Consider the following 25,832-nt stretch of genomic DNA (forward strand, 5'->3'; position numbering starts at 1 on the left):
ATCTCTCAGAGACAGAACGTGTCGCCTTCCTGAGCGGTATGATGGCTGCGTGGTCCCATGGTGTTTATACTTGTGTACTATTGTTAGTACAGATGACCGTGGTACCTTCAGGTGTTTGAAAATCGTTCCCCAGGATGAACCAGACTTGAGTTCTTGGCTGATTTCTTTTGATTTTCCCAAGCAAAGAGGCACTGAGTTTGAAGGTAGGCCTTGAAATACATCCACAGGTAGACACCTCCAATTGACTCAAATGATGTCAATTAGCCTATCAGAAGCTTCTAAAGCTATGACATAATTTTCTGGAATTTTCCAAGCTGTTTAAAGGCACAGTCAACTTAGTGTAGGTAAACGTCTAACCCACTGGAATTGTGATACAGTGAAATATAAGTGAAATAATCTGTCTGTAAACAATTGTTGGAAAAATGACTTATGTCATGCACAAAGTAGACGTCCTAACCGACTTGCCAAAACTATAGTTTGTTAACAAAAAAATTGTGGAGTGGTTGAAAAACGAGTTTTAATGACGCCAACATAAGTGTATGTAAACTTTCGAATTCAACTGTATATAGGATGAGCCATACAGTATATACATATAAAGTGGGTAAAACAGTATGTAAACATTGTTACAATGACCAGTGTTAAATGCCTTCAGAAAGTATTCACACCCCTTGACTTTTTCCACAATGTTGTTGTTGTTCCAGCCTGAATTTAAAATTGATTACATTTATATTTCTGGTCACTGTCCTACACACAATACCAAAGTGGATTTTTTATTTATTTATTTTAACCTTATTTTACCAGCTAAGTGGACTGAGAACACATTCTCATTTACACAAACGACCTGGGGAATAGTTACATGGGAGAGGAGGGGGGATGAATGAGCCAATTGTAAGCTGGGGATGATTAGGTGTCCATGATGGTGTTAAGGCCAGAATGGGAATTTAGCCAGAACACTGGGGTTAACACCCCTCTTACGATAAGTGCCATGGGATCTTTAGTAACCACAGAGAGTCAGGACACTAGTTTAAAGATGTCACCCTACACAGGGCAATGTCTCTAATCACTGCCCTGAAATCTTTTTGTAGACCAGAGGAATGGGTGCCTCCTACTGGCATTCCAACACCACTTCCAGAAAAAACTGGTCTCCCATCCAGGGACGGAACAGGACCAACCCTGCGTAGCTTCAGAAGCAAGCCAGCAGTGGGATGCAGGGTGGTATTGCTGCTGCATTTACAGTGCATTTGGAAAGTATTCAAGAATCATTTGACTTTTTAAGGGTGTGTGCTTAGGGTCGTTGTCCTGTTGGTGGCCTGATTGGAGGAGTGCTGCAGAGATGGTTGTCCTTCTGGAAGGGTCTCCCATCTCCACAGAGGAACTCTGGAGCTCTGCCATGGTGACCATTGGGTTCTTGGTCACCTCCCTGACCAACGCCCTTCTCCTCCGAATGCTCAGTTTGGCTGGGCGGCCAGCTCTAGGAAGAGTCTCGGTGGAGTCAAACGTCGTCCATTTAAGAATGATGGGAGGCCACTGTGTTCTTGGGAACCTTCAATGCGGCTGATATTGTTTGGTACTCTTCACCAGATATATGTGCCTTAACACAATCCTGTCTTGGAGGTCTACGGACAATTCCTTCGACCCCACATGGCTTGGTTTTTGCTCTGACATACACAGTCAACTGTGGGACCTTATATAGACAGGTGTGCGCCTTTCCAAATAATGTCCAATGAATTGAATTTACCACAGGTGGACTCCAGTGAAGTTGTAGAAACATCAAGGATTGATCAATGTAAACATGATGCTTTTGAGTCTCATAGCAAAAGAGGTCTGAATACTGTGTCGTCATTATGGAGTATTATTGATGAAGGGGAAAAACATAATTGAATCCATTTCAGAATAAGGCTGTAACATAACAAAATGTGGAAAAAGTGAAAGTCTGAATACTTTCCGAATGCACTGTATAGTGTAGATGCAAAGGGTTAACACCTTTAGTTGGCTCTCCCTATTTTGATTTCTCGATAAACATTCCTTTATCCGATTTCCCTGATTTTAGTTTTGCGCCACCTTTTTGGTTTGCTTCCTCTCTACGATTAGTGTGGGTTTTTCTTTTGATTGCCACTTCTTGGGCAAATTCAGTAGGTGCTCATGGTGGGTGTCTTTTAGGTTCCAGGAGTGGTTGCTAGTTAAGTGGACACCCCCATAACTGTCTTTCAGAACCCCTCCTAAAACAGTACCTGTTTTGTTTTGGTTGTTGTCAGTGACTTAGTTCCCCCTTCTGTTTGAGCAACATTTTTTCTCTTGTCAGGGAAAGTAACATTACTTAACATGGAGGATGTTGGGTAAGGTGATATGGTCCTTGATTAGCCTCTCAGAGCACTTCATGATGACAGAAGTGAGTACTACGGGGCAATAGTCATTTAGTTCAGTTACCTTTGCTTGCTTGGGTACCAGAACAATGGTGGACATCTTGAAGCCAGTGGGGATGACAGACAGGGATAGGGAGAGGTTGAATATGTCCGTACACACTCCTGCCAGCTGGTCTGCACATTCTCTGAGGACGCAGCTGGATGGAACTCTGTGATCCCTCCCTAAGCCATTGAAAGGCCCATGCAAGTTGACTACTAAAATGGTGCATGCCATCAGAGACTTGTGGCAAGTGGGCCCTCTAGAGAGAAATATGGAGGACTCAATCCTAAATGAATGACAAAGATTGGCCCTGATCTAAATTAACTGGAGACTTACTCGGCCAGCTCGTATCTAAACCTCCAGTTGCGGCTGTTGTCTGTCACCATGAACTCCTGCAGCTGGTACAGGTACTCTCTCCTCTTCTCAGCATGGAGTAACTGCCAGACAAGACAGAAGATACAGACAGCTGAAATTACCACAGATCCAAGTTATCATGTCTCACCAAAGTGAGCACTATTCATCGTTACAAAACCCCTGGACAACACATTCTCTTTTATTAGTGACAAAAGGCACATGTATCAAAAGAAATGGAGGCAACCAGTTGAAGAGTGAAAAGACACAAATACAAAGGTCTCTCCACCTCTAGACCAACCACATTGTTATTGTGAAAGACAATCTGTTGTGTGACAACCGGATAAACCAAGTACACAGGTCAAGTCAGGCAGCATTCTACAAATGCCTCACATAATAGGTGACTATCATGCAGTGCATCAGATAGCCACCTAAATCTACACTGAACAAAAATATAAAACGCAACATGTAAATTATAGGTCTCATGTTTCATGAGATGTTTCTGAAATGTTCCATACGCACAAAAAGCTTATTTCTCTCAAATTACATGAACAAATTTGTTTGCATCCCTGTTAGTGAGCATTTCTCCTTTGCCAAGATAATCCATCCACTTGACAGGTGTGGTATATCAAGAAGCTGATTAAACAGCATGATCATTACACAGGTGCACCTTCTGATGGGTAAAATACCACTTTAAAATGTGCAGTTTTGTCACACAACACAATGCCACAGACGTATCAAGTTTTGAGGGAGTGTGAAATTGGTATGCTGGCTACAGGAATGTCAACCAGAACTGTTGCCAGAGAATTGAATGTTCATTTCTCTACCTCTAACATCGTTTTAAAGAATTTGGCAGTAGGGCCAACTGGTGTGATGTAGGCGAGTGGTTTGCCGATGTCAACGGTGTGGACAGAGTGCCTCATGGTGGCGGTGGGGTTATGGTATGGGGAAGGCACAAGCTACGGACAAAATAGCATTTTATCGATGGCGATTTAAAATACACAGAAATAAAATGACGAGATCCTGCGGCCCATTGTTGTACCATTCATCTGCCACCATTACCTCATGTTTCAGGATGATAATGCACAGCCACATGTCGCAAAGATCTGTACACAACTAATGGAAGATGAAAATGTCCCAGTTATTACATGGCCTGTATACTTACCAGACATGTCACTCATTGAGCATGTTTGGGGTGCTCTGGATCAATGTTTATGACAGCATGTTCCAGTCAACATCTTCGCACAACCATTGAAGAGGAATGGGACAACATTACACAGGCCTGATCAACTCTATGTGAAGGAGATGTGTCGCGCTGCATGTGGCAAATGTGGTCACACCCCTACTTTTTTAAAATGTTATCTGTGACTAACAGCTGCATACCTGTATTTCCAGTCATGTGAAATCCATAGTTTAGGGTCTAATTAATCTATTTCAATTGACTGATTTCCTTATATGCCATTAGCATACCACCCTGCATCCCACTGCTGGCTTGCTTCTGAAGCTAAGCAGGGTTGGTCCTGGTCAGTCCCTAAATGGGAAACCAGATGCTGCAGGAAGTGGTGTTGGAGGGACAGTAGGAGGCACCCTTTCCTCTGGTCTAAAAAATATGGTCACCTAATCATCCCCAGCTTACAATTGGCTCATTTATCACTCAACTCCCCTGTAACTATTCCTCAGGTTGTTGCTGTAAATGAGAATGTGTTCTCTGTCAACTGACCTTGTTTAAAAAAAAAAAAAAAAATATGAGCTGTACACTCAGTAAAATGTTTGAAATTGTTGAGTTTATTTTTAGTTCAGTATAAATCCAATCTAGATTAACTGTGTGGCAGCTAAAAGTTCCAGTCTGTTTGTGCTACCATACAAACTCATTGTCAATGTTTGGCTTGACAATGAGGAATGGCGTTGACAAGAGCACAAACAGATCTAGGACCAGGCTAGTAAAACAGCACAGCAAGTGGACCAACATGTAGATAGATGATTTTGAGTCGGTTCACAGTTTGCTTGTTACATGTATGGTGGTCTCACCTTAAGGAAGTCATAGAGGTGTTTGAGCACGCCGATGCGCACCTCATCCAGGTCCTTGAGGAAGCCGTTGAAGATGGGCACCAGGTCGGCCGCCGTAAGCTGGTCTCCTAGGATCACCGCCAGCTCGTGGATGGAGAACGCCAGTGTACGGCGCACCTTCCACTGTAGTGGTAATGAATATAAAAAGTCAGAAGATCAGCTTGGCCCTACACCAAAACAAGACTTTTCCACATGACATGTAAACTCTGAGGAAATGGCTGATATGCCTCGGTCAATGACTACACAGGCTAACACAGCCACTCCCTACCTCAGCCAAGCTGCAATACCACTCATTGAATAATGAATCTAACAATCCACTATTCTTCACAAAATTAATTGAAGTTAAGCTTTAAGTGAAAATTACAAGCTGTATTGGTTGCAAACTAATAACTCCATATTACATCATGAGCACAGTTACCAAGCAGTCACTGAACTTGTCATTTGCATAGCAACGTACATACTGGGTATCAGTGCATCAATCTCTAATGATGAGATTATATCAACACATGGCGTGCAGTTCACTTTCACACCTCACTGTCTGATAAAAGTTTAAACATCCGTATGTATTTTTGTTGGAAACCAAGCAGTAACCATTAAAAGAATGGCGCCGGAGGAGATGGCTGCCGTTTTACAGACTCTTAACCAATTGTGCTATTGTGGGTGTTTTTTTTTGCGTTATTTGTAACTTATTTTGTACATAATGTTTCACCTGTAGCATCAGTTCTGTGGCACTCACAGATAATATCTTTGCAGTTTTGGAAACGTCAGAGTGTTTTCTTTCCAAAGCTGTCAATTATATGCATAGTCGAGCATCTTTTCGTGACAAAATATTTTGTTTAAAAATGGGAACGTTTTTTTTATCCAAAAATGAAATACTGCCCCTAGAGTTCCAAGAGGTTAACGTTGTGTTATGCTAATGAGCTTGAGGCTATGATTTCCTTCCCAGATACGGGATTGCTCGACGCTAGAGGTTAAACTCAGTTTTTCACAATTCCTGACATCTAATCCTAGTAAAAACTCCCCATCTTAAGTCAGTCAGGATCACCACTTCATTTTAAGAATGTGAAAAGTCAGAATAGAGAGAATGATTTATTTAAGCTTTAATTTCTTTCATCACATTCCCAGTGGGTAAGAAGTTTACATACACTCAATTAGTACTTGGTTGCATTGCCTTTCAATTGTTTAACTTGGGTCAAAAGTGTCAGGTAGCCTTCCCACAAGTTGGGTGAATTTTGGCCAATTCCTCCTGACAGAGCTGGTGTAACTGAGTCAAGTTTGTAGGCCTCCTTGCTCACACAAGCTTTTTCAGTTCTGCCCACAAATGTTCTATAGGCTTGAGGTCAGGGCCTTGTGATGGCCACTGCAAAACCTTGACTTTGTTGTCCTTAAGCCATTTTGCCACAACTTTGGAAGTATGCTTGGTGTCATTGTTCATTTGGAAGTCCCATTTGCTACCAAGCTCTAACTTCCTGACTGATGTCTTGAGATGCTGCTTCAATATATCCACATAATGCCATCTTTTTTTGTGAAGTGCACCAGTCCCTCCTGCAGAAAAGCACCCCCCACAACATAATGCTGCCACCCCTGTGCTTCACGGTTTAGATGGTGTTCTTCGGCTTGCAAGCCTCCCCCTTTTTCCTCCAAACAGAACCATGGACATTATGGCCAAACAGTTCTATTTTTGTTTCATCAGACCAGAAGACATTTCTCCAAAAAGTACGGTATTTGTCCCCATGTGCAGTTGCAACCCGTAGTCTGTCTTTTTATGGCAGTTTTGGAGCAGTGGCTTCTTCCTTGCTGAGCGGCTTTTCAGGTTATGTCGATATAGCACTCGTTTTATTGTGGCTATAGATACTTTTGTACCCGTTTCCTCCAGCATCTTCACAAGGTCCTTTGCTGTTGTTCTGGGATTGATTTGCACTTTTCGCACCAAAGTATGTTCATCTCTAGGAGACAGAACACATCTCCTTCCTGAGTGGTATGGCGGATGCGTGGTCCCATGGTGTTTATACTTGCAAACTTTTATTTGTACAGATGATCGTGGTACCTTCAGACGTTTGGAAATTGCTCCCTAGGATGAACCAGACTTGTGGTCGACAATTTTTTTAGATTTTCCCATGATGTCAAGCAAAGAGGCACTGAGTTTGAAGGTAGGCCTCATTTTCTGGAAATGTTCCAAGTTTTAATGACTCCAACATAAGTGTAAACTTACGACGTCAACTGTATTTACATGCAACACAAATTATTAATCAAAAATGGATTAGAAACCATTTTTAAATGTTTTATTGTTAAACGTGACTCTGTAAACTGATAGTGTTAGCCAGCTAGCTAGCGGGCAAGTTAGCTGGTCCTGCTGTTAGATGTACAGGTACGTTCTGACGTATCATCACGCAGGCTACGCTTTCTACTGTGATTGTTCAATAACGACCGCTTTAAAAATACAGCAGAATCCTATTTTCCCCACATCCTATTTTATATAATCCTATTATTTTCATAGGCACGCGCACCATTGACCACTCAGCTTCGATATAATTGCACCCCTGTATAGGCTTCATCGAAAATGAATGGGTCACACCGTCCACTGTCAGTGCCTTTAGAACCCAGTGTCCTGTGTCATGTTCATTAGGGCACGCAACTGAAAACGTTTATTTTATTTTTATAAATGCTTCGCAACGGAAAATTAGCGTTTCTTATTGAACAAGAAATTGTACCCTTCTTGTTTCAGTCAGTTTTGGTGCTTAATGAACACAACCCTGGTCAGTGCCCTGCCTGTATAGCCCAAAATAAAGATATGGGAGTGCCCCCAAAAAGCACACACCTGTACGTCAGTGGCGAGGGTCTCGTAGGTGTCCTTGAGGCAGTGCCAGTTCTGTTGGCCCAGGGTGAGGGCTACGCCGGGCAGGCTGAACGCACAGTGCTTGGCAATCTCTGTGTCCACCGTCTGGGCCCGTGCCGGGTCCGTCATGGAAAGGTACTGGTCCAGCAGCTGCTGGGGAATCACATTCTGGAGAGGGGGGGAGAGACAAGAGTAAGAGGAGTGGTTAAAACCTGTCAATATCATAGCCATGGCAACAGCAGCGGTCAGTAGAAAATGTTAGGAGGCTGGTTTGGTTTCCCGGACACAGACTAAATCCCGGTTCACATTTAACAGCCGAGACCGTTCTATGCAGATTTAGAACAAAGTTTGCTTGATCTGAATGGTGTAGTTTTAGGACATCTCATGTCGGCTGCTGGAGGAGTTTCCAAAATGCAACATGTCAAATCTTGGCTAAAAACTTGAGAGGAGTCCGTTTAGCCAATCAGAGAACAGTGCGCTAAAGTGTTTAAGTCAAGCTGACAGCCAACTATCGATTTCTGAGGGGTTAAGCTGCAGTGAGCTATCCTAGCTTTTTTTTTTTTTACAATTCCACATACATAAAACTTTTGAAAAAGTATTATTTGTTTCTAAACTCACCACACACCCCTTCTCTTTTCCACACTTTGTTGTGTTTGTTGTGTCATTTTGTCAACAAATAGACATAAAATAAAAAACACTAATATATCTTGATTAGATAAGTATACAACAAATTTTACATTTAAGTAAGTTTGGTGCAGTATTTTTCAATAAATAAAAAATAAAAAAATGAAAATGAGTCATCTCTCATTGAATGACAAGATTTTATTGAAGAATCCCTACTGTTGAACAATCACCAACGAAGGGGCGTAGGCGTTTGGCTCCAAACTTCGGCTTGCCTCCAGAGAATGTTTTCTGTGCCCGAACACCCCCCCCCCCTCCAAAAAAACTAGCCAAAGTCAAAAATTAACAAAATGTTGTCATAATATATGCATGAACTCTACCAAACTGTTTCGGCTGGGAAACAGGCGGACGGACACCTTTAGTCTCTAAGAGCTTTGCACACCTGGATTGAAGCTCAGTCATGTAGGTTGTTGGCCTTGCTCGACAGCCATTTTCAAGTCTTGCCATAGATTTTCAAGCTGATTTAAGTCAACACTGTAACTTAGCCACTTAGGAAAATTCAATGGTGTCTTGTGGAAGCAACTCCAGTGTATATTATTGCATAATTGGCCTTGTGTTTTAGGTTATTGTCCTGCTGAAAGGTGAATGTCTCCCAGTGTGTTGGAAAGCAGACCGAACCAGGTTTTCCTCTAGGATTTGTGTGTGCTTAGCTCTAAAACCTCCCTAGTCCTTGCCGATGACAAGCATACACACACAACATGATGCAGCCACCATCATGATTGAAAATATGAAGAGTGGTACACAGTGATGTGTTATGTTTGGGGAAAATCCAACACAATGCTTTGTATATTCAGAACAAAAAAGTTAATTTCTTTGCCTTGTTGCAAATATGATGCATGTTTTGGAATATTTTTATTCTGTACAGGCTTCTTTTCACATTTTTGTTAGTATTGTGGAGTATTTGGTATTTTATTAGGATCCCCCAATATTGTAACTACAATATTGATCCATCCCCAGTTATTTCCTATCACAGTTATTAAACTATAGCTGTTTTAAAGCCACCATTGGCTTCATGGTGTAGTCCCTGAGCGGTTTCTTTCCTCTCCGTTAACTGAGTTAGGAAGGGGCCTGTATCCATGTAGTGACTGGGTGTTTTGATACACCATCCAAAGTGTAAGAAATCCAGTATCTGCACCATGCTCAAAGGAATATTCAATGTCTGCTTTTTTCTTTTTACCCATCGACCAGGTGCCCTTCTTTGCGAACCATTGGAAAACCTCTTTGGTCTTTGTGGTTGAATCTGTGCTTGAAATTCCCTGCTCGACTCAGGGACCTTAAAGATAGTTGTATGTGTGGGGTGCAGAGATCAGGTAGTAATTTAAAAATCATGTTAATCCTTAAGAGTTCTATTAAGCTAGCATATGGAATTGTTTTTGGATGGTCATACCGAGGATCATTTATTTATTGTGAATTTTAGGACCCCTTTAGGTATCAAAAAATTGAACATTGAATGTTGCCTTACTGCCATTAGCCCATAGAAATGCATTGAACAACAGATTCATACATGGAAAAACATTCATTCAAGACTTGAGACATTCATTCAAAGAGATCACATTTATTTTGAGATCGCAAAATAGAACTTCTATCTAAGACAGGAGAAACAAATAGATTCATTAGATAAAACATTGTAGTTATTTCTTCTCAACTTTTTTCTATTACTTTTTAGCATGTCAAGCTAGCACAGAGTAGGCAGCTAGCTGGAAAGCAAGCTTTGTAGCCATGGATTGTGCACCTTTCATCGTTTAGCTACAGTATTTACCTCCACAAATTCTGTTTACTTTGATATCTATACTGAATGAAGCACTTAAGGTGAACTCATGGGCATCTTTAACTTTTTCACTTAATTAAAGGAGAAAATTTGTCTTAAAATGTGTTGTGCAACTGACAGTAAATGTTTGTTTTGTTCAATAAAGTCCCTCTTTATGGCCCAAAAACTCAGTTTTGTTGGCACGTTTTGTTCAGTAATCCAATGGCTCCAAGGCGGTCACAACAGGCAGACGAATACATACTAAAAGTACCGGTAAAGTTCATTGAAACATGTCAAACGATGTTTAGAATTAATCCTCAGGTTGTTTATTGTCTTTATAATCAATAATATTTTACCCGGACAATTCCGTTTTTAATAGAAAGGAAAAATAACAAACGTGAGCGCACCCAAATCAGGTCTGCATACTTCCTCTGTCCTCTGACCAAAATGGCTTTTTACTCATCTCTTTTCAAAATAAAAGCCTGAAACCCTGTCTAAAGACTGTTGACATCTCGTGGAAGCCATAGGAACTGCAATCTGATTCCTAACCCATTGGATTCTCTATAGGAAAATAAGGTGGAAAATAAGTATCTCAATACTTTGTTATATACCCTTCGTTGGCAATGACAGAGGTCAAACAGTTTCTGTAAGTCTTCACAAGGTTTTCACACACTGTTGCTGGTATTTTGGACCATTCCTCCATGCAGATCTCCTCTAGAGCAGTGATGTTTCGGGGCTGTTGCTGGGCAACACAGACTCTCAACTCCCTCCAAAGATTTTCTATGGGGTTGAGATCTGGAGACTGGCTAGGCCACTCCAGGACCTTGAAATGCTTCTTACGAAGCCACTCCTTCGTTGCCCGGGCGGTGTGTTTGGGATCATTGTCATGCTGAAAGACCCAGCCACGTTTCATCTTCAATGCCCTTGCTGATGGAAGGAGGTTTTCACTCAAAATCTCACGATACATGGCCCCATTCATTCTTTCCTTTACACGGATCAGTCGTCCTGGTCCCTTTGCAGAAAAACAGCCCCAAAGCATGATGTCTCCACCCCATGCTTCACAGTAGGTATGGTGTTCTTTGGATGCAACTCAGCATTATTTGTCGTTCAAACAAGTTATTAAATACTTTTTTCTTTACATAGTTTAATGTGCTGACAACAAAATCACACACAAATTATCAATGGAAATCAAAATTATCAACCCATGGAGGACTGGATTTGGAGTCACACTCAAAATTAAAGTGGAAAACCACACTACAGGCTGATCCAACTTTGATGTAATGTCCTTAAAACAAGTCAAAATGAGGCTCAGTAGTGTGTGTGGCCTCCACGTGCCTGTATGACCTCCCTACAACACCTCGGCATGCTCCTGATGAGGTGGCGGATGGTCTCCTGAGGGATCTCCTCCCAGACCTGGACTAAAGCAACCACCAACTCCTGGACAGTCTGTGGTGCAAGGTGGCGTTGGTGGATGGAGCGAGACATGATTTCCCAGATGTGCTCAATTGGATTCGGGTCTGGGGAACAGGCGGGCCAGTCCATACCTACAATGCCTTCCTCTTGCAGGAACTGCTGACACACTCCAGCCACATGAGGTCTAGCATTGTCTTCCATTAGGAGGAACCCTGGGCCAACTGCACCAGCATATGGTCTCACAAGGGGTCTGAGGATCTGATCTCGGTACCTAATGGCAGTCAGGCTACTTCTGGCGAGCACAAGGATGGCTGTGCGGCCCCCCAAATAAATGCCACCCCACACCATGACTGACCCACCGCCAAACCGGTTATGCTGGAGGATGTTGCAGGCAGCAGAACGTTCTCCACGGTGTCTCCAGACTGTCACGTCTGTCACGTCTGTCACACGAGCTCAGTGTGAACCTGCTTTCATCTGTGAAGAGCACAGGGCGCCAGTGGTGAATTTGCCAATCTTGGTGTTCTCTGGCAAATGCCAAACATCCTGCACGATGTTGGGCTGTAAGCACAACCCCCACCTGTGGACATCGGGCCCTAATACCACCCTCATGGAGTCTGTTTCTGACCGTTTGAGCAGACACATGCACATTTGTGGCCTGCTGGAGGTCATTTTGCAGGGCTCTGGCAGTGCTCCTCCTTGCACAAAGGTGAAGGTAGCGGTCCTGCTGCTGGGTTGTTGCCCTCCTACGGCCTCCTCCACGTCTCCTGATGTACTGGCCTGTCTCCTGGTAGCGTCTCCATGCTATGGACACTACGCTGACAGACACAGCAAACCTTCTTGCCACAGCTCGCATTGATGTGCCATCCTGGATGAGCTGCACTACCTGAGCCACTTGGGTGGGTTGTAGACTCCGTCTCATGCTACCACTAGAGTGAAAGCACCGCCATCATTCAAAAGTGACCAAAACATTAGCCAGGAAGCATAGGAACTGAGAAGTGGTCTTTGGTTTCCACCTGCCGAACCACTCCTTTATTGGGGGTGTCTTGCTAATTGCCTATAATTTCCACCTGTTGTCTATTCCATTTGCACAACAGCATGTGAAATTTATTGTCAATCAGTGTTGCTTCCTAAGTGGACAGTTTGATTTCACAGAAGTGTGATTGACTTGGAGTTATATTGTGTTGTTTAAGTGTTCCCTTTATTTTTTTTGAGCAGTGTATTATCGCCAATGTATTGTCCATGTAAAAAAAAAACTGATCGGGATGAATAATATCCAGCAAAACCTAATTATTTGTGCTATGCATTTCCCATCACAATATTGAAGAGTAAGGTTTTTTGTTGTTGTTGCTATCCTAGCTTGATGATCCTCTCTTCAGCTCCTCTAGACACTGGGCTTGTGAGCAGGAGGCTGGTGATGTGTTTTCTAGTGAGCCAGACAGTGGCTGCATGTAATTCATGAAACCTGTTTGTTAAACACCTTGCTAAAAGTAGCTAGCAACTTTTAAAGAACCTGCATAAATATATACATTGTGCTTCCACATGACAGTGGAACCAGGCTCAACCACATTTCTCTAGTCAGTTGTTCTACAACTAAACATTTTAAAACTTTGGTCTCACAACATCTCTCCTTATGTCAGCTGTTAGATCTGCACTGGGCATAAGCTTCTTCATTGCGCATGCATTTTAGTCCAAGCTAAATCTGGTATCAGAAAACTGGCCCTAGATCTTGTCAATCGCAATTCATTGGACATTGGATCGCTTTAACTATTCTCAGCCAAAACGTATGGCAGCTTAAAGGTAGTTGTACTCCAGACTTGACTGAATCATAAATGTTAATAAATGTCCCCTCGATGTATGTACAATATGTAAAGTAGAAAGGCTTAGAAAGTGTTTGGCAGAACTGACCTGGACCATGGACTTCTCCTCCTCACACAGCTGGTTGGGAGCCGAGTCCTCCTTCCCCTCTTCCTCCACACTCTCGATCAGCTCCGACTCCTATCCAAAACAGGGAGGACACACTGTTTGACATATCAGTCAGCTAGCACACGTACAAACATACCAGTCATCTAGGACACAAACCAAAGTCAGCTAGCACACACAGAGATATAGACAATTAGCAGAGATAAACTCATATACGGAGATACAGTGCCTTCAGAAAGTAGTCGCACACCTTGACTTATTCCAATTTGTTGTGTTACAGCCTGAAATTAAAAAGAGAATTGGGTCACTGGCCTAAACATAATACCCCATAATGTCAAAGTGGAAGACATTTTTCAAATTAATTAAGAAGTGAAATGTCTTGAGTCAATAAGTATTAAATCCCTTTGTTATGGCAAGCCTAAATAAGTTAAGGAATAAAAATGTGCTTAACAAGTCACATAATAAGTTGCATGGAGTCACTGTGTGCAATAGGGTTTAACATTCATTCTGAATGACTACCTTCTCTCTATACCCCAATCGAGCAGTGAATTTCAAACACTGATTCAACTACAATGACCAGGGATGTTTTACAATGCCTCAAAGAAGTGCACCTAATGGTAGATGGGTCAACAACAACAAAAAAGTAGTCATTAAAAAAAACTCTGAGCATGGTTAAGTTATTAATTACACTATGGATGGTGTATTAATAAACCCAGTCACTACAAAGACACTTCCTAACTCCGTTGCTGGAGAGGAAGGAAACCGCTCAGGGATTTCACCATGAGGCCAATGGTGACATGACAACAGTTAGAGATAAATGGTTGCGATAGGAGAAAATTGAAGATGGATCAACATGGTGTTACACCAAAATACTAACCTAAAATGAAAGAGTGAAAAGGAGGAAGTCCGTAAAGAATACAAATATTCCTAAACATGAATCCTGTTTGCAATAAGGCACTAAAGTAAAACTGAAAAAAAATGTGGCAAAGAAATTCACTTTATGCCCTTAATACAAAGTGTTCTGTTTAGGGCAAATCCAATACAACACACAACAGAGTAGCACTCTTCATATTTTCAAGCATGGTGATTGCTGCATCATGTTATAGGTATGGGCGCGCACATAGGGCAGCGTACAGGGCGCGCACATAGGGCAGCGTACATAGGGCAGCGTACATAGGGGCGCGCACATAGGGCAGCGTACAATTGGCCCAGCACCTTCTGGGTTTGGCTGGGGTAGGCCGTCATTGTAAATAAGAATTTGTTCTTAACTTCTTGGATATAAGGGGCACTATTTTAATTTTTGGATGAAAAATGTCCCCGTTTTAAACAAGATATTTTGTCACGAAAAGATGCTCGACTATGCATATAATCAACTATGCATACAGCATTGGAAAGAAAACACTGTGACGTTTCCAAAACTGCAAAGATATTGTCTGTGAGTGCCACAGAACTGATGTTACAGAAAAAAAAATCCAATCAGGAAGTGCCGCATTTTTTGAAACCGCCTCATGCCAATAACTCCTTATATATTATAGTAAGCTTATGTTTTCCACGTTTTTCCCAAGGTGTCTGCAGCATTGTGACGTATTTGTAGGCATATCATTGGAAGATTGACCATAAGAAACTACATCTACCAGGTGGTTGCTTGGTGTTCTCCGTCGCAATTATTGCGTAATCTCCAGCTGCAGTATTTTTCCGTTTGCTTCTGATGAGAAGCCAACTGCCACCACTGATAGATTATCGAATAGATATGTGAAAAACACCTTGAGGACTGATTCTAAACAACGTTTGCCATGTTTCTGTCGATATTATGTAGCTAATTTGGAAAAAAGTTTGGCGTTGTAAGTGACTGCATTTTCCGATCTTTTTCTTAGCCAAACGTGATGAACAAAATGGAACTATTTAGTCTACACAAATAATCTTTTTGGAAAAAAATGAACATTTGCTATCTAACTAAGAGTCTCGTCATTGAAAACATCCGAAGTTCTTCAAAGGTAAATGATTTTATTTGAATGCTTTTCTTGTTTTTGTGAAAATGTTGCCTGCTGAATGCTAGGCTTAATGCTATGCTAGGCTATCAATACTCTTACACAAATGCTTGTGTAGCTTTGGTTGAAAAGCATATTTTGAAAATCTGAGATGACAGTGTTGTTAACAAAAGGCTAAGCTTGTGTTTGAATATATTTATTTCATTTCATTTGCGATTTTCATGAATAGGAAACGTTGCGTTATGGTAATGAGCTTGAGGCTATGATTACGCTCCCGGATACGGGATTGCTCGACGCTAGAGGTTAACTGACTTGCCAAGTTAAATAAAAGGACTAGATAATTTGGGGGGGGATAAAAAAATATTAATGATTAGAGCCAAGCACAGGAAAAATCCTAGAGGAAAACCTGGTTCAGTCTGCTTTCCAACAGTCACTAAGAGAAAATTTCACCTTTCAGCAGGACTAAAACCTAAACACAAGGCCGCAAATACACTGGAGTTGCTTACCAAGACGACATTAAATGTTCCTGAGTGTTTTGACTTTTATCAGCTTGAAAATCTATGGCAAGACTTGATCAACAACCAACTTGACAGAGCTTGATGAATTATAAAAATAAAGTGAAAATATTGTACAATCCAGGTGTGGCAAGCTCGTTGAAACTTACCCAGAAAGACGTACAGCTGTAATCGCTGCCAAAGGCGATTCTAACATGAATTGACACAGGGGGTTGAATACTTCAAATCAAAGTGTATTTGTCACGTGCGCAGGATCCAACAGGTGTAGGTAGACCTTATAGTGAATGTGCACCAGCTGTTTACAAATATGCACATAGCGCCCACCCTCGTCTTATTTTTCTCCCAGTGCTGTTCTATCTAGCCAGTGCAGCGTATATCCTGCTAGCTGAATATCCATGTCATCATTCAGTCACAATTCCGTGACACATAAGATGTTAGTTTTTGATGTCCCGTTTGGAGGATATTCGTACCTCATCTAATTTATTTTCCAATGATTGTACTTTGGCTAATAACATTGACGGTAACGTCAGATTTCCCATTCGCCTTCTGCGGATCCTTATGAGGCACCCGACTTTGTGCACACATGCGCGCACGCTCAGCTCCATCAGTACCAGATATTAATTTAGAATGGAAAATGAATGTGTTCATTCAACATTTGTTAGTACATTGCATCGATTCATTCCACTAATCAAATCCCTTCAAGCTAAAAGTAAATGTATCGAAGCCCATGTATCTAGATGTGTATTGAATCATGCTTGTAAGGAGAGCTGCACATTCCTACTCACCACACTGCTGTGGTCCGAGTCGTCCCGTACTAGGACAGGCGAGTCGGGGGATGATTCCGGAGACACCGGAGGCTCCGACTCCACTTCGGTCTCTTTCAGTTCCTCTATGGGTGCCGAATCTATGGTCTGCTGGGGAGGCTCGTTAGGTGTCTGTTTCTCCTCTGCGGTCCCTCCGTTCTGAGAGAACTCCTCATCTGGTTCCCCATTCCCATCCACTGGAGGCTGGCTCTCTGACTGACCCTCTGTATCCTCAGACTGTCTCTCCTGCTGGGCAGCCTTCAGGGCAGCTGAGAGCACCTGCATTTGGGCTGGGAGACACATACGGAAAGACAGACACAAATTCATGGTCTTGAATGCACAGGTCAAATGTAAAGACTATTAAAGTGGAACTGACAGTGTTTTAACTACTTTGCAGATATGAGACAATCATAATATTAGGCAAAACTATAAAATTCCCAGTTTATGCTACAAAACCAACTTCATAAGAGGTAATAAAGTAAGTTATATTTGACAAATTTCAAATGGGGTAAAATAATGCTTTGTTGGCAGTATAGATGGATGCAGTTCAACGCATGATTAATATAGTTAATTCGCCAATACCTTTCTTGGATGTCCAACAAATATTGCTATCAGGTTGTAAATCACAGCTGGCAGAGAACATTTGTGCTGCCTCCAGCCCTTCAGAATGCACTGTTTTAGGTTCAATGATTCAATGTTTTGCACAAAAACAGACAAATGTAACTAGGGCTGGAAATGTCAATACAATTAAACTAGCATGGGGAATGACCACAAGTTAATCATATGGCAAATAGGCTAGTTTAATCAATTTATGCATCTATTTATTTAGCAAGCTAGAAACACAGAGCCTAACATTAGCTAGCTAAGCTAGCGAGTGGTCGACTTTATCCCCTATATCGTTTATCGGTAGCTAAAGCTAGAGATGCAAGTGTTATTTGGTTAGCTGGTGTGGCAACCCTCCCACTGTGTCAGCCAAATTCTCCCTTTGCTCGTTTTCCTTAATAGGATGTCGGTGGGCGGAGCTGGGAGGATAGGCCGCGAAATGGGACACACCTGGGCTCAGGTGTGCCGCGTGGATAAATACACCTATCACCATTCATTGAGGAGACACTCTCCATGCAGACACACTGTTATTTTTGGTTGTGGCAGTTTGTGGCTTGTTTGTGGCTTGTTTGTTTTGGCACCTCAAACACCCCTCCTTATCACCAACTATGCACGCAACCACTCACTTACACTACTGACTATACACATTGTTATTCCTTGATCTCCTTGTTGTGTCCCTCTGTGTTATGGGCTACGAGCCGGTTGTGGGGGCTCGTCCGGGATTATAAGGTTGGTTCCTAGACATTTTGGTGGATAGTTTTTTTTTGTTGCATTATGATGGGTTAATGCTATTTGGGATGCGCACTGGTTGGTATTCACTGCATTGTCTTAAGTGTTTGGTATAGTGCCTTGCAGACACATCAGTGACTTTAGTAGTCCGGTGACGACATCAAATGGTGCGCTGCATGAAAAAGTATGCCAGTAGGCATAATACTAGTGTTGTTAAGCTAACTGGTAAGTATATTTTGTTTGGGAGAAAAACTGGAGCTAGGTGCTTTTTTTGCATCTTTTGTAAAACAAAGAATTGAGTTGCACTGTTTGGTAGGCCCAGTGTTGGTTGCCTTTGTTAAACTTTCCACAGCAGTGGGTGGCTGGTTGTGTGCTGCGTTGGAGTGTGTAACATTGGTTAGTTTCCAGGCCCCTGCCCAGGCTGGACACTCTTGCTCTACCTGCTGTTGGGACATCGGTCCAAGGAGGTGAGTATAATCTGCTGTGTACCTCAGTGGGAGATTTGGGTAGCGTAGTGCCATTTGCTACCCGGAGCGAGAGCCTTACTTTTCCGCTGTTAGGCTTAGCGACAGGTTTCACTTTAGAATACGTCGGGCACGGTTATTTTATTTTTGTGTGGTGTCTGTGGACTGAGCAGTTGTCTCGGGGGTACATCTGTGGCTTGGGGGGAATCCGCTAGCGTGCCGTTTTATTTCCCATGCCAGCGGGGTACAGTGCGTAATCCACCACGAATCCGCACAAAGACTAGGGTTGAGTTATTGTAGGATTTGGGGAAGCTCCTTATGTATCATCTCTCTCCTGTGGTGCCCAGCGTTTCTCTTGTTGTGGTCTGGTCTGCTCAGCAGAGGGGAAGAGCGAGATTATTTTTAGTAGTTACTTGTGACTATGGCGTCTAATGTAGACGAGTTCATTTGCGTTCCAACAGAGGAACTTAAAATAATGTACTAAAACAGCCATTGGAAGATCGCTGAACACTATCAGGTTGAAATTAGTGATAAATGTCTAAAAACATGTTTGGTTGATATTGAAGGCCAATTTTATGGAGAGTGGTATACAAGACGTTACCACTGGGGCAGCCTCTGCCGAGGACATGCCACCACACCGTCTTGTTAGAATGTCCCCTCTAACTGTTATCCCTAGTAGTCTTTTTAACAGCAGAAAGAACTGCTTCTGTTACAGCTAGAGCATGATTGTGTTAAGCTGGAGCATCATAGTGAGCATGATCGTGTTAAGTATGAAAAGGAATTGGAATTTAAACAGGATTTGGAGTGTACTAATGTACTAACTCAGGAGAGTTTGCTCTGGGAAGGTGACTAAGATTTACCTGGGGGGGGGGGGGGGGTCGCTTCTCTCTCGGTTGTGCCCCGTACAATTTTCATAATGTTGTAAAGTAATGGTTGTTGCCAAAATTTTATAAGGATCCTGAGATGTTATTTTCGTTGGTTGAGCATGTTGCCGACACTAGGAGTTGGCCTGATTCTGATCGTACTTTAATTGTTGCAGTGTGTTGACAGGTAAAGGGCAGGAATCATTTTTCAGCTCTTGGTGTAGCCGACAGTGTCAGCTATGATAAGGTTAAAATGGCTGTTACAGATTTATGAATTTGTTCCTGAGGCTTACCGCCAACGATATAGAACCTTTTCAGTTTAAACTCTTGAAGCTAGGGGGCACTATTTTTATTTTTGGAAAAATAACATTCCCAAAGTAAACTGCTGATTTCTCAGGACCAGATGCTAGAATATGCATATAATTGACAGCTTAGGATAGAAAACACTCAAGTTTCCAAAACTGTAAAAATATTGTCTGTGAGTATAACAGAACTGATATTGAAGGCAAAATCCTGAGAAAAATCCAATCAGGAAGTGACCCTTATTTTGAAACCCCCGTCTTTCTATGCATCCCTATTGCCCATTGAAAGGGATATCAACCAGATTCCTTTTTCTACATCTTCCCTAAGGTGTCTACAGCCTTTCGACGTAGTTTCACGCCTTTATGTTGAAGAATGAGCGTAAACTAACACGTTGCGTAAGTGGCCAGCTGAAGGCTCTCAGAGTGATTCTTGCGTAATAGAGAGAAGTAGACATTTTTCCCCCCGGTCCTACTGAAAAGCCAACTGCCCCGGTTGATATATTATCAAATAGATATTTGAAAAACACCTTGAGGATCGATTATAAAAAAAGTTTGCCATGTTTGTCGATATTATGGATATAATTTTGATTGTCGTGACCGCTATTTCCGGTGGATTTCTGAACATAACGTGAAGAACAAACAGAGGTATTTTTTGGGTATAAAAATCATCTTTATGGAACAAAAGGAACATTTGCTGTCTAACTGAGAGTCTTGTCAGTGAAAACATCCGAAGATCATCAAAAAAAGATTGCTTTTCTGATTTTTGTGACCAAGCTTCCTGTTGCTAGCTGGACATAATGCTATGCTAGGCTATCGATAAACTTACATAAACACTTGTCTTGCTATCGCTGTAAAGCATAATTTCAAAATCTGAGATGACAGGGTGATTAACAAAAGGCTAAGCTGTGTTTCGCTATATTTCACTTGTGATTTCATGAATATCAATATTCTCTGCGATGTCCTCAACACGCTGTATCACTGTCTTGAAAGGGAAACATTTTCAAACAGCTCGTTGGGGAAAAGTACTGCTGCAGAGTCAATTAAACATTCTTTAATGAATTTGTCCTCAGCGAATGGCTTGCTATGTTTAGCAATTTTGTGGGACAGTACATAGCTAGCTCTCACAATTCCGTTGTTTTCTGAATGCAGTTTTGTGAAAAGTCCTTGCTGCTTTTGCAACTGAGAAAGCAACTCTTTCGATGGACTCACCCTCTGCTCAGAAGACATTCCTATATTTCTCGGCATGCTTTGTCTGGAAGTGTCGGGACAAGTTGCAGTCTTCAAAACAGCGATGCTCTCTTTGCACACTAAGCTAATATTTCAATGTCCACTCTTGCAGGAACACCCTACATTCACCATTGTCTACTTTCCTTTAAAATCATTTGAGCAATTTCTAGCTAACTAGCTATTTGTAACATGTGTCAGCCTGTCTCCTCATGCAGTTATTAATACATGCCTTCAAAATAAAAGTCCAACAAGGGGTGAGAGTTAAATTACACAAAGGTGGGTAGTAATTGGGCTTTTAATTTGAATAAATTAATTTTTCAAAACTTTGGATCTGCGCATGATTTCGCGGGCCATATTGAATCAGGTCGCCGGCCGCATACGGCCCCGGACCGGCCTTCCTGGGCCTGACGTACTGCAAGGTAGATTGAAAAAGTCAGAGTCACTGGATGCTTTGGACAGCCTTCTCACTCATCTACCTGCTGCAGGGTAGCCTAGTGGTTAGAGTGTTGGACTAGTAACCGGAAGGTTGCAAGTTCAAACCCCTGAGCTGACAAGGTACAAAATCTGTCGTTCTGCCCCTGAACAGGCAGTTAGCCCACTGTTCCTAGGCCGTCATTGAAAATACCTAGTTAAATAAAAGTAAAATGATTTTAAAAAATGAAATAGGCAAGACAAGTTGGTCGGTCTGATTCAGAGTTTCCTGATACACCTAACTTAATAGAACACGATATTGACGTTGGGGACGCTGACCCCATCCGTCAGCGGTTCTATAGTTTCTTCAGAGAAACTGCATTGTTTTGATGCTGAGATCAGATACATGCTGGAGAGTAATATTGCAGAGCCTTCTTTCTCCAGCTGGGCGTCTCCCTGTATCTTGGTCAGTAAACCGGATGGGACAAACAGATGTTGTACGGACTATCGTAAGGTAAACAGTGTCACAAAGCCAGATTAATTTCCTCTTCCTCGGATGGAGGGCTGCATTGATCAGGTCGGAGAAACAAAGTTGGAGCAAGTTTGACCTGTTAAAGGGCTATTGGCAGGTGCCACCGATGAGTAGGCACGTGAAATCTCTGCCTTTACTACGCCCTCCAGTCTGTACTCTTATTCAGTTCTGAGTTTTGGCCTGCGTAATGCACATGCCTCTTTTCAACACCTTATGAACAGGGTTGTGGTGTTTTCTGGACTAGATAATGGTTTTTGCAGATAGCTGGGAGGAGCATCTGTCCCGTATTCAAGCCTTGTTCGACTGCGGGTCGCCTCACTATCGATCTGGCTAAATGTGAGTAAGGTGGTTGGGCAGGGTGAAGTGCATTCTGTTCGGGCTAAAGTGGTAGCTATTGATGCTTTTCCACCACCAACTACTAAAAAGGAACTGATGGTTTCTTGGGAATGATTGGTTATTACCGTGGTTTCTATAGGAACGTCTCTACCATGTTTCAACAAATCTGTCAGGGGAGCAACTAATGCGGTTTACGTCTGGTCTCCCCTCTGTCAACAGGCTTTTGAGGATGCAAAGAGGTTGCTTACCTCAACTCCGGTGCTGGCTGCGCCTCGCATGGATTTGTCATTCACCTTGCAGACGGATGCGAGTCACGTGGGGGCATGTGCAGTCCTGCTGCAAGCAGATGTGTCTGGTGTTGCGAGGCCTGTTAGTTTCTTTTCCAAGAAGTTTAACCATCAGCTCGGGTGTAGTACCTATTGTGATCTACACCGACCATAACCCTCTTACCTTGAGGTTTATGATGTGTCCTAACCAGAGGATAAGGAGATGGTGTTTGTTTTTTTTACAGGCATTCCATCTCGATGTGCAGGGGGTCTGATAATGTCTTTGCTGACTTGCTCTCTCGTGCGCCCTGTTTCTGAACACATCTGGTCCTATTGATCGGTGGACACGCATTCTCATATGCATGGCCCCCGAGCACGTGTGTCATCCACATGACAGACCACTGTTTATTTTTTTTTATTGTCTTGTTCCTTGCTGTCCTCGTTCTTCTTTACTCAAAAGGTTGCTTCCTGTGTGCAAAGGTTGCTGAGGTCTGGAGAGGACGAGGTTGGCTGGGGCAGTGAGATAGTGTTAACCAGGGCAGTATTTTGTTTGTTTGTCTTGCTTTCCTTATTAGGATGTTGGTGGATGGAACTGGGAGGGTCGTCAGCGAAATGGGACACCTGGCCTCAGGTGTGTCCCGTGGATAAAGACACCTTCCCCCATTCATTGAAGAGACTCTCCATGCAGACAGTTATTTTTGGTTGTGGCAGTTTGTGGCTTTTTTTGGCACCTCAACACCCCTCACCAACTATGCACACAACCACTCACTTACACTACACACACACACACACACACACACACACACACACACACCATTGTTTATTGTATATAGTTGACATTAACTAATGTTTTATTCCTTGATCTCCACATTGTCTCTCTTTGTTACGGGCTATGAGACGGTTCGTTCCACTAGCAAGAAATGTGAATCACTTAGCTAGCTAGCTATGCTACACTTGGACTGTTATCCACAGGTAACATATCTCATAGTTGTCAATCAAATGTATTTGGCATCAATCAAATGTATTTGGCGTCGATCAAATGGGAGGGTAGGCTGGCAAGTTCTCATTCAGTTGTCAAAATGTGGCTTGGTACAAGTATGCATTAGCAGACAAGCTGCAGAAGGGCGAGCAGGCTACTCTTCCACAACGTTGATCAGTCCAATTTTGACAGCCAACTATAAGCTAAACAGGTTTGAGGGTTCATCTACTGTTCACTCAGTAGATTTTACCTCATCTCGTTCTGGCTAACACTGGTCAAACTTTTCGGTTTGTAATTTAAAATAGATTTACCAACGTCTTAGTTTTTTTCCTTAGCCCAATTTTTGTTATTGAACTTTTTCACCTCGGACACTTTATCTGGACATGGTTCTATAGGACCTCCACCAGCAGAAAAACCTAAGTAGTAACATTAACATCTAATCGCAGTCGCTGAACTCATAACATGCATGACAACTATCACCTTACAGTGAGGATAGCTGTGTTGCAAGCACAGCTTCAGATGCAATCGTTAGGCAATGGCAATTTCAGTGTAGGAAAGGATGAAATAGCATCTGTGCCACCAGTAAGTACAGACAGTAGTATAAATCCCCTGCAAAGTCCCTGCAGCCGGACAATTTTCTCAAGGCTTCTGGAAAGACATGCTGTTGGTATACTCAACCGGTGTCGCTCATTCAACCGGTGTCGCTCAACAGGTTCTCCCCACTAAGCAACGAGTCAGAGACCGAACCTTCTCAGTCCTCCCACCATTAGCTCTGACAAATTGAAAACCCTAGTCATTGGTGATTCCATTACCTGCAATATTAGACTTAAAAAGAATCATCCAGAAATCATACACATTGTGCAGGGCTACCAATGTAAAGGCTAACCCCAAGATGGTGCTGGCTCAGGCTAAAACAGGCAAGTGTAGAGATTATAGGGATATTGTTTTCCACGTCGGCACCAACGATGTTTGACTGTTTCATCCTGAGGTCACCAAGCGCAACATAGCTCTAGAGTGCAAATTAGCTAGAAAGATGTCGGCATCGAGTAACTGTCTCTGGTCCCCTCCCAGTTAGGGGGAGTGATGAGCTTTACAGCAGAGTCTCAACTCAAGCTGGTTAAACTGTTTTCTGCCCCTCCCAAAAAGATAGAATTTGTAGATAATTGGCCCCCTTTCTAGGACTCACCCACAAAGAGGACCTGGAATACTGAGGAGTGACGGACTCCATCCTAGCTGGAGGGGTGCTCTCATCTTATCTATGAACATTGACAGGGCTCTAACTCCTCTCGCTCCACAATGAGAGAGGGTGCAGGCTGTTAGCCAGCCAGCTTAGTGGAGTCTGCCACTAGCACAGTCAGTGTAGTCAGCTCAGCTGACCATTGAGACCATCTGTGGCTTGATTTAGGTTGAGCAAAACTAAACATGATGGTGTTTGCCTTAGCAATCTCACTGGAATAAATGACCTCCATTCCTGTCATAATTGAAAGAGTGATCTCACATCTCAAAATAGGGCTACTTAATGTTTGATCCCTCACTTCCAAGGCAGTCAATAAACTAATCATAAACCTGATGTGATTGGCCTCACTGAAACATGGCTCAAACCTGCTGAATTTACTGTGTTAAATGAGGCCTCTCCTCCTGGTTACATGAGTGACCATCCCCCGCACATCACGCAAAGGCGTTGCACATTTTAATTTACCCCTCCAAAGAATACTGAGTTTTCATCTTGAGCTTCTAGTCAAACTACGCAGCTTACTTAAATCACTTTTTATAGCTACTGTTCACAAGCCTCCTGGGCCGTATACATCGTTCCACACGGAGTTCCCTGAATTGCTAATCGGACCTTGTAGTCATGGCAGATAATTAAAATTTTGGTGACATTATTCACATGGAAAAGTCCACAGACCCACTCCGAAAGGCTTTCGGGGCCATCACCGTGGGTTTTGTCCAACATGTCTCTGGACCTACTCATTGTCACAGTCATACCCTGGTCTAGTTTTGTCCAGTGGAATAAATAGTGGATCATAATGTTTTTCCTCATAATATGGACTATCGGACCCCCCATCTTATTATGTTTGCAATCGCAACAAATAATCTGCTCAGACCCCAACCAAGGATTATCAAAAGCCGTGGTATGAATTCTCAGACAACCCAAAGATTCATAGATGCCCTTCCAGACCCAAGGACGTACAAATATTGGTTAACCACCTAACCGAGGATTTAAATTTAACCTTGCGTAATACCCTAGATGCAGTCGCATCCCTAACAATTATACAGAAAATACCCGAGCCCTGAAGCAAGCATCCAGAAAATCTGAACGGAAATGGCGCTCCACCAAACTGGAAGTCTACCGACTAGTTTGGCAAGACCAGTACCATGCAATATCAAAGCCCTCA

General features: G+C 42.5%; 1 protein-coding gene across 1 annotated transcript in view; it reads right to left on the bottom strand.

The window, feature by feature from the left end:
* LOC135539547 (serine/threonine-protein phosphatase 4 regulatory subunit 1-like) overlaps positions 1-25,832 on the bottom strand; it is a 43,571-nt gene that overhangs the window by 6,161 nt on the left and 11,578 nt on the right. Inside the window, exons 12-16 of the mRNA XM_064965479.1 lie at positions 16,707-17,014; positions 13,404-13,493; positions 7,640-7,825; positions 4,783-4,944; positions 2,740-2,840 (exon numbers count right to left, since the gene is read on the bottom strand). Of these exons, the coding sequence (XP_064821551.1) occupies positions 2,740-2,840; positions 4,783-4,944; positions 7,640-7,825; positions 13,404-13,493; positions 16,707-17,014 (847 nt within the window). The remainder of the gene's footprint in view (positions 1-2,739; positions 2,841-4,782; positions 4,945-7,639; positions 7,826-13,403; positions 13,494-16,706; positions 17,015-25,832) is intronic.

This window comes from Oncorhynchus masou, chromosome 5 (assembly GCF_036934945.1).
Source record: "Oncorhynchus masou masou isolate Uvic2021 chromosome 5, UVic_Omas_1.1, whole genome shotgun sequence".
NCBI classification, from domain to species: domain Eukaryota; kingdom Metazoa; phylum Chordata; class Actinopteri; order Salmoniformes; family Salmonidae; genus Oncorhynchus; species Oncorhynchus masou.